This window comes from Ovis canadensis, chromosome 14 (genome assembly GCF_042477335.2).
Source record: "Ovis canadensis isolate MfBH-ARS-UI-01 breed Bighorn chromosome 14, ARS-UI_OviCan_v2, whole genome shotgun sequence".
NCBI lineage: Eukaryota > Metazoa > Chordata > Mammalia > Artiodactyla > Bovidae > Ovis > Ovis canadensis.
The window spans coordinates 64,745,071-64,754,447 of NC_091258.1; the positions used below are offsets into that span (position 1 = coordinate 64,745,071).

At 53.5% G+C, this 9,377-nt stretch overlaps 1 protein-coding gene across 1 annotated transcript; it reads right to left on the reverse strand.

Annotated features, from left to right (window-relative positions):
• Nucleotides 1-449: 449 nt before the first annotated feature.
• LYPD3 (LY6/PLAUR domain containing 3) lies at nucleotides 450-4,894 on the reverse strand. Its single transcript, XM_069549133.1, has 5 exons — nucleotides 4,793-4,894; nucleotides 3,896-4,027; nucleotides 2,948-3,118; nucleotides 2,540-2,701; nucleotides 450-1,493 (listed from the first exon to the last, which is right to left on the reverse strand). The coding sequence occupies exons 1-5, from the start codon at nucleotides 4,875-4,877 to the stop codon at nucleotides 967-969; spliced, it is 1,077 nt and encodes a 358-aa protein (XP_069405234.1). The 5' UTR covers nucleotides 4,878-4,894; the 3' UTR covers nucleotides 450-966.
• Nucleotides 4,895-9,377: the final 4,483 nt, after the last annotated feature.

The window sequence follows — 9,377 nt, forward strand, 5'->3', positions numbered from 1 at the left end:
CCCAAGCATTGCTAAGAGTCCCATTCACCCCTCCACATTGCTCAGAGGTCTCACCTGGTCTCCCTCTCACCGGGTGGGACAGCCCACGTGCGCCGTTCAACTCAGGAGGTGAATGGTGTTCAAGTGCGACTTCCCCCAGGAGCTGTAACTCTGGATCTCAGTTTCTCTATCTTGGTCTTGGCATTCCCATCCTAGGTCAACTTCCCACAAGTCTGGTGTCAGCAGCGAACTAGGAATAACTCCTATAAAACACTACACAGGACTTCCCTGGTGGTCCAGTGGCTAAGACTCCACACACTTAGACTCCTTCAAGGCAGAGGGCCCAGGTTTGACCCTTGGTCAGAAAACTAGATTCCCACGTGCCGAAACTCAAACATCCCTCACAACTAAGACTGGGCACGGTCAAATAAAGAAATAAATATTTTTTTAAACTTTTAAACAAAACACTATACAAAGTAATCAAACTTTTATTGAAGCCTTTATGTGCCAGACACGGCACGGGCCCTGCTCTTGAGGAGCTCACAGTCTAGAAAAGAGAATATGCCAAAAAAATGTTTCCCACAAAGATGGAAGGGCCTGGGGGTGGGGGGGCGCGGGGGGCAGAGCCATCAACACCCCCGCCTCTCCTATTCCAAGTTGGCTGGAACAGAGAACAGAGAGCTTATCAGCGTCTCTCCCTCCTTCCCTGGGACAGCTCTGACTTCCCACTGTCCTTAGTATCAGGAGGACACCAGGGAGAGACAAAGATGCGGGGGATACAGCTGCTGCCCTCAAAAAGCTAGAACATCCCGGCAGGATATATATATATACATATACAACGGTAACTTGATGTCCCAAAGCCGCAAACCAGTGCAGCAAAAGCTGGGGAGAACAGGGGCTGGGCCAGCCCAGTCCGGGGGGTGGGAAAAGAAGTAATGGAAAGGGAGATATCCAGGGCCCAGGAAGTAGGGCAAGAGGTGGAGAAGCTCATAGTAGGGCGCCAGCAGCCACAGCCAACAGAAGAGTCACCCATCCCGCCCAAGGAGCCGCAGAGCCTTTACTAGGGGTCACATATTTTACAGGGTACTGCCCCATATTTCTGCGGTCCTGGTGGCCACTAGCACCTCCAGCCAAGCTAGCTTCCTCTTCCTGGAAGGTCTCATGCCCCACCTCTTGCGGAGACGTCTGGTTGGTCTGAGCTGGGGTGATGGGTTTGGTGGTGGACCGGGTGGTGGTGGAGACTGGGGTGGCTTTGGTGGTGACAGTGGAGGATGGGGCTGAGGTGGAAGTACTGACAGATTTGGTTGGGGCCAGGGTGGTGAACTGAGGTGGGGGCAGCAAGACGAGAGGTGGGAATTGAGGGGAGAAGTAGGTCTTGTTGCGGAGGTCCGAGTTACACCGGGACCCCTGGCAGCAGGAGCCGCTGAGCGTGAACCCTGGGCCTGTCGCCGAATCCCGGGTGCAGAACTCATCCTGGACGCAGCCCCGGACAGGCAAGGACACGGTCACATTGGCTGCAGGAGAGAAACACGGGTAGGTCCATGCTTAGGGGTAGGGTAGGCACAGCCAGAACGAAACTTAGGGGCAACACGAGGTCAAGAACATCCAAAACAGGGGACGGAAGGGCTCTGCATCCATTAATCCCTATGTCTCCATTTGGGCCCCACTTTGAGAAACACTGTCCCGCTGTTTTTTGTATTCACTAGACCACATTTCCCATAGGACTTAAGAGGAAAAATGTGTAGAATGAACTACAAGTTCCACAGTGCTTTGGAAGAAAGGTTTGAACTGGGATACAACACCTCTCAACAGGATGAAAGAGAAGAGCATTGCCTCCCTCTTCCTCCCGTGACTCCACCCTTGCCAAAATTCAGTCTTAGAGTCAGAACTCAATTCAGTCACTCAGTCGTGTCTGACTCTTTGCAACCCCATGGACTGCAGCACGCCAGGCCTCCCTGTCCATCACCAACTCCCAGAGTGTACTCAGACTCATGTCCATTGAGTCGGTGATGCCATCTAACCATCTCATCCTCTGTCATCCCCTTCTCCCACCTTCAATCTTTTCCAGCATCAGGGTCTTCATCTCCCATAATACACCCCGCAGAGGATGGGATTTCAAGAACTCATGGTTCCCTGAGGCAGAGACCTGGAGGCTGAACCACATCTCTTCTAATACTTTGGGGTGGGACAAAGTATTAGGAGACACTAACCTTTGAGTTTTAAGGACTAGATTCCCCATGATGCCTGGGCAGAATCTTAGAGACTTAAATACATTTCCCGTTGCACATCCTCCCATTGTGCACCTGGCAAGCCTCTGTGAAAACATATTTCCTCCAAAACTCTGGGACAAAAGTATTCCTATTCCCGTGCTATCCTGGGAATAGGACTGCATTTCTCATGACACTCTAGGACAAGCCACCAACTTAGGCCTACGGTTCCCAGAGGGTGCGGGAAGGTGAGGGAACCCTTTGGGTAAAGGGGTACTATTACCTACCACCCATGAGGCCTCAGAAAAGGCTACCACGACCCGTGCAGGCCAGGTGTTTGGAGCGCCTCTCACCTGCTGTCAAGGTGACATTGCCGTCAAAACAGCCCTTGTAGAAATGGTCGCTGGCGTTGTAGCAGCTCACGATGGGAGGCGCCCTGCCCTGGCACTCCTTGCGGCTCAGTCCCACGCAGCTGTAGCACTCGACGCCGTTGGGCTGGTAGGCACTCTCATTGCCTGCGAGGGGGGCGAGGAGGAAGGAAGCGGTCCAGGGGATTCAAGAAGCACTGACCTGCTCGTCGTCCCTCGAGTCCACGTCTCCGCCCCTCGACGGACACGCAGCTCCGCCTCTAACCCCGCCCCCAGGGTGTGACCCCGCCCCCAGCCCTCGAGGATTTTTCCCGCCTCCTGCTGGCGGCCGTCCCAGCCGCTCGGCCCAGGCGTGGCTCCGCCCTCCAGAGCTGTGGCTCCGCCCCCACCGACCTGCGGGGTTGAGCGCTCGCGAGGTGAGGTTGAGTTTCGCGTTGCAGCGGTCCTGGGGACACTGCTGCAGCTGGATGAAGGCCAGAATCCCGTAAAGGTCCAGTCCGCGGTCATTCTTGCCGGGGATTCCCGAACCGCAGCCCCGCACTGCCACCGAGAATTGCCCGTGGACTGCGAAGAGGGGAGGGGGCGGGGTCAGAGGGGCGTGGCCTCCGGGCGGGCCCTCGAATAGATCGGCCCAGAAGATAGGCAGGCCAGGGTGGGAGCGCCGGGGAGAGGGGGGTTCAGAAGAAAGAGCAGATCCGAGGAGAAAGGACAACAGACTTGAGAGATCTGAGTATGAGGGGACAGAGAAGTTGACAGGTACTGTACACAAAAGCTGGGACGGGGTAAGAGTGATAAGAAGGGGCACGACCACAGGGAGTCTCACCCGGAAAGCAACATCAGAAAGAACTGAGACTGACGAAGAAGGCACAGGCTCAGAGATAGATGGAGCCTCCTAGCAGCTGTGACCTCAGACAAGGGCGGGTCAGAGGGACCCGAAGCCTCAGCCTTGGGACCCTAGGAGAGTATCTCTAGGGTGGGTCTCCATCACCAAAGGCCCCATTGCATGGGGGAGGTTTGGTTAGAGTGGAGAGGATTTTGAAAGGGTCAGAAGGCGATAGCGAGATCTCAGTGAGCCAGGCTGTGCCCTTGAAGGAGACGAAGTCCCAGGTCTGGATTCTCCCAGGTCATCTCACCCCTGCGCAGCGCTCAGTCCTCACCTCTCTAAGCCCTAAGGGCGTGGGTGTGTTGAAAGGCCCAGGCCCTTGCAGACTGAAAGGGAAGAATGGGGATGCGTTCGAGTGGGTGTGGCCAAAGTCAGAAGGAGGGGCTGGACTATAAGGAGGCGGGGCCCGGATGGAGAAGCTGGAAGCTAGTAGGCAAGGACCAGGAGGTTCCACTCACTAGTCTCCACGGCCCCCACAGCTTCTGTGCAGACTTCCACGCCTGGTGCACACTTCACCGTCTTCATCTTCTGCGGCGAGCACCCGTCATCTGCGTTCTGCACGCAGCTGTAACACTCCAGGGCCTTCGCTCCTGGGGGTGCAGAGGCAAGTAGAACTGAGCGATCCCAACTGAAGTCTCCTCCCCAAAGGAGAAATAGTCCTTCCCACTCTCTCCACCCCTGTGCAACTGTACCGCACATCCTTTTCCAGGGCAGGGAGATAAGGAAATGTGTGCGCGCTAAGTCGTTTCAGTCGTGTCCAACTCTTTGCTACCCTTTGGACTGTAGCCCGCCAGGCTCCTCTGTCCAAGGGATTCTCCAAGCAAGAATACTGGAGTGGATTGCATGCCCTCCTCAGGGACAAGGAAAACGTAGCCGCAAATCTGAGGCCAGGAGAGACACTGTGTCCCTTTCATGCCTACAGTGGGAGTATCTTTTTCACAGACCCTTATGCCCAAGGTGGGGGATCCCTGACTTAAATGGGGGGGACTCCTTCTTTCAGTTCTCCTCTTAGGATGGGAGAATTTTACCCACAGTCAAGTCATGCAGTGAGACTTCCCTCCCTAACCCCACCCCCACTCACCCCCAGACGTCTACTCAGGATGGAAGAAAGTTTCCACAGTCCCTTCTGCCCAGGGTAGCAAATCCTTCCTAGAGCACCCCCTCCACCACCGAAGCAGGTGATCTTTCCCACAATCCCCCTGTTCCAAGTGGAAGAATTTTCCCCGCAGCTCCTTCTGCTCTGGACAGGAGATTCTTCCCGCGGCCCTCTCCATTGAGAGGTGGCAGGGTGGGGGCAGACTCTTCCTTAGACCTCCCACTGTGCCCCCTCCGCTCCCTTCTGGCAACAGACTCACTTTCTGGAAGCAGCAGCGACAGCAGGAGCAGCCAGCAAATAGTCCAGATTGCTGCCCAGGAGCCTGCTCTCCTGGCGGGGTCCATGGTTCCGTCCTGCTCTCTCGGCTTCCCCCCTAGGTGTGCCGGCTCCCAACCCAGGCCCTCTTACCTGAGCCCGGGATGAGTAACCTCCCCCCAGGCAACCCTGGCCTTGCCCAACCGGGCCAAATCAGCGTCCGCTGTGGGGCGTGACACCCGCCCCTGGGTGCGTCGTCACCCACAGCTGCCAAGGAGGGAAAGGGCGGGAGTCATGGTTCCCTGGCAGTTCCCAGGAGAAAGTCTGTGTGTTTGGGGTCTGAGACGGGGGAGAGAGGAGAGGACTGAGGCTCACAGAAGGGGTCTACTCAATGCTCAGCATCCAGTAAATATTGAATGAGTGCAGGTTTGGGGCCGGGTGATGCTGGAGACTAAACAGAACCAGTGCTGGTCCTCCCAGAGGTCACTTTCTGATGGGGGAGAAAGATATGAATTAAATAATCATCCAAATTGTTATTTCCAGCCAAGACAACGAAGGAAGAAAAGGAGGGAGCCAAAAGGAGGTGTGGAGTCTAGAAGTAGGGGGCTGATCAGTGAAGCATCCCTGGAGATGTAGATCACTGAGTTGCCTCATAATCTTAAAGACTTGGAGGTTTAAACAGTGAAGCAGGTCGGGATGGGGGCAGAGCACATGGCAAAGCCCTCGGTGGGAAGCAACATGGACCATTCAAACATAGGAGAGCAGTGCGCCTGGAGCTCAGAGGGTGAGGGGACTGAGAGGGAAGCTGAGGCGCAGGAGCCAGGCAGGGGTCACACTGTTCCAGGCATGCCAAGCCCCGCAGAGAGATCTGAACTAACTTTGAGCAAGATGGAGAATGTCTCTGGGGGTCTACGTCTGGGGGACACAATCAGACTTGCTTTTTCATCTGTCAGTCTGGCACCTGATGCAAAAACTTCTCAAGAAATGAATTCACTAAACCCAAGGAATTACACAGCAATGAAAATGGGCCAACTACTGGCCTGGGCAGCAACGTGAATCTCAGAAACTTTATGTGGAGCTCAAGAAGTCTTAAACAAATGAAAGATACCATGTGGCTCCATTTCTATGAAAGCTCTAGAACAGGCAAAGCTAATCAGTGGTGATAGAAATCGGGGTCATTTTAGGAAGGTATTGCCCCCAAAGAGTAATAGTAAGTAGCCCCTCCTGTCTTCATCTGGGTGGTGGTTACACATGTAACTACCAATAAGTAAAAAATCACGAAACCATATGCTGTATATTTATGCACTTTACTGTATGTACACGATTCTTACAAAAAGAAAGGGGAGGGTCTTTTTTGACAGTACAGTGGTTAAGACTTTGCCTTCCTATGCAAGGAGTGTGGGTTCGATCCCTGATTGAGGAGCTAAGATCTCACACGTCTCATGGCCAAAATACCAAAACAGAAAACAGAAACAATATTGTAACAAATTCAATAAAGACTTTAAAATGGTCCACATCGAAAAAATCTTAAAAAAAAAAAAACGGTATTAAAAAAAAAGTTTAAAAAGAAAAGTGAAGTCACTCAGTTGTGTCCAACTGTTTGCAACCCCATGGACTGTCATCCACCAGGCTCCTCGGTCCATGGGATTCTCCAGGCATGAATACTGAAGTGGGTTGCCATTTCCTTCTCCAGTATTAAAAAAAAGAAAGGGATAAAGGCAGGGTGGAATGCCACTGTGGCCTCTGTAAAAAACGGAAAAGACTATAGTAGGGGCGAGAAAAGGAGGGCAGGAGATGAGGGAGGGAGCAGGGCAGTCTCCTGGGTGAGAAAGACAGCAACAAGCCTGATGACTGGGAGTTGGAGGCCTGTGGGCTCCGTTCCACCTCTGCACCAACACAGATGAGGCCCACACTGTGACCGTGATGGAGTGAGACACAGTCAGGACCACTGCCTCCCATGTCCAAACACAGAAACAAATAAGAACCCGGGGCAAACCACGAAGTGACTAAACATCCCCGTATATAAACTAATATAAGTGACTATGTATATTATTTATATTCTATTATTATTTAAAGCCACAGCTGTAATCTTCCTTTGTTTCTCCTGACTAATAGATGATGAGATTTACCTGTGGCAGGAAAATAGCGGCTGTGTTCATAAAAATTTTATCCGTTCCCTGGACCCCATGGGGTACCCCCCCACACACACACTGCCAACAATGACTAGCACCTCAGTCACCTAGGCTGGGTCACTTGGCATCATGCCGCAGCTCAGAGAGAGAAAGTGAGTGACTGTGAAGTCATTCAGCACTGCCCCCTACCTTCCTGCCTCCCAGCCTTGGAATCTCAGCCCCACTTATGGTTTGCTCTGTGACCCTACCTAAGCGTCTTCACCTCTCTGAGCCTCTGAGGTGTCTTATAATAAAGAGAGAAGAGTCTTTCGTGGTGGATTGAGGCAGTGGACAAAATTTCAAGTTTGGAGTTGGACAGACTAAAATTTTACCCCCGCCTCTGCCATCCTCTCGCTCTGTGACCTCCAGCCACACCATCTCCCTCTGAATTTCAGCTGCCTCCTTTGCCACATGGGTCTGAAAACCCCTATCTCCTGAGGGATGGAGTGAGGCAGGGTGACAATACAAGTATTATTGTGCACTCCAGAGCAGGAGGCCCTGCAGGCCCCAGCTGCGTGGGAGAGTTTCAGGGAGGAACCCCAACTGGCCAGACCAGAAGAGCTGGCGTCTTGGGAGGGAGTGGGACCCAGGGTGGGGAGTCTCCTCTTGCTCAGGCCTGCCCGCATCCTGGGTGCTGACAGCCTGCCCTGCCCCCCCCCGCCCCCCCGCCACCCCACCACCCCTGCAACATGGCCTGTGACCAGAGAACACAGCAAGGTTTAAATGCAGGGTCTATGCTTATAACTACTCTAGACTCTCCCCACTGCCCTGCACAGGGGTCAATGCAAACAGGTTTAGAATAGGTTCCCCAGAGAGATACAGAGGGGTCAGTGTGGAGGCACCAGGTCTGCAGCCCCGGAGGTCATGCCAGGGCGTCAGACAAGCCTGGGGCCATCTGCACTATGGATTTCCTGTCCCCTGGGGAAGGGTAGGCTCTGGGACCGGTGATGTTCCCAGCCTCCCTCAGACCCACTCCCTCTGGGATGTGTCAGAGAAGGGGAGGGGTCAGAGCCAGGGCCAGCTACATAATTTGCCGGGCCCAGTGCAAAATGAAAATATGGGGACCTGATTCAAAGGGCAGGAAAGAGTGTAATAAAAGGTATTAAAGTAGAAATGCTGGGGACTTCCTTGGCAGTCCAGTCCAGACCCTGAGCTTCTACTGCAGGGGGTGTCATGGGTTCCATCCTTGATCTGGGAACTAAGATCCCACATGTCGCATCGCATGGCCAAAGAAAAAAAAAATTTTAATAAATGCTACTTTCCTTTCTTTCTCCATCTCTCCCAGCCTCACATGTCATGTTCCCTTGGTCTAATGTCTAATGTCATGTTCCCTTGTGCACAGGGATACTCATGGGACAAGCACAGACCCTCACAGGTGTTTAGAGACCCTGCCCCACAACTAAACCATTCTGGTTGCTGGGTTCCCCTTCCACCAGTTGCCTGCTGCTGTGCCCACCTGAGATGCTAGGAGGCATAAGTGTCTGACTCTCCTGTGGGCTTCCAGGCCCCTGCCGGGGCTTGTGGACAGCAGAGGTCACAGGGCAGGAGCGAGGAGGGGAAGGCAGACAGAACCTATCCCAGGGAGGTGGGAGATGACAGATGTGGGACTTTGAGCCGAGGCCCCAATCCCCCCAGATCAAGCTCCATGTCCCTTCAGACTTCACTTCCAAAATGCAAATTCAAATGCAAAACTAAGAATTTCCAGATGGCAATCGCAGATGATTAAATCCAAGAGGGCTCTTCTGAACGCAGGGACCTGTCAACCCCATGAGTCACATGCCTGGGAAGCTGGTCCCTGTAAGGAGACCCAGTTTGCAGAGGGGCTGAGGGATGAAATAATCCAAAGATCCAGATATCTCATACCTGGAGGTAGAGGCCAAGGAATAGTCGGGGTCCCCAAAGGCTTGGGGTTTGGGTTGTTTGCATTCTGGGGCTTCAGGAGGACAACTAGATCCTTAAGGAATCCTGGGACAGGACACCCAGGACTAGAGGCGATGGGAACCAGAGGAATTGAATGCCTACTTCCAGAGAAGTTTAAGGGAGGAAAAGGCCTGTTCCACACAGAGACAGCTTAAAGGGGTCAAGGTTATATCTGGGAAGATCAAGGGACTATGGAAGCCCACCAGGGATCAAGGAGAGCTTCCTGGAGGAGGGGACACCTTGTTGCTGCTGTTGTAGTCGTTTACTCACTCAGCTGTGTCCGACTCTGCGTACCATGGACTGCGGCACACCAGGCTTCCCTGCCCTTCACTGTCTCCTGGAGTTTGCTCAGACCCATTTCTATTGACTCGGTGATGACATCCAACCATTTCATCCTCTGTCGCTCCCTCCTCCTCCCGCCCTCAATCTTTCCCAGCATCGGGGTCTTTTCCAAGGGGACACCTTGGGTGAGCCCTAAACGGTAACAAGTTCTGTCTG

Bases quoted from the DNA above. Each gene is read 5' to 3' on its own strand.
- LYPD3 (XM_069549133.1), bottom strand. From the start codon at position 4,877: ATGGACCCCGCCAGGAGAGCAGGCTCCTGGGCAGCAATCTGGACTATT. The intron at 4,028-4,792 runs GTGAGTCTGTTG...CTGCACCCCCAG, and splicing joins GTCGCTGCTGCTTCCAGAAA to GAGCGAAGGCCCTGGAGTGT. The intron at 3,119-3,895 runs GTGAGTGGAACC...CCCTCTTCGCAG, and splicing joins TGTGGGGGCCGTGGAGACTA to TCCACGGGCAATTCTCGGTG.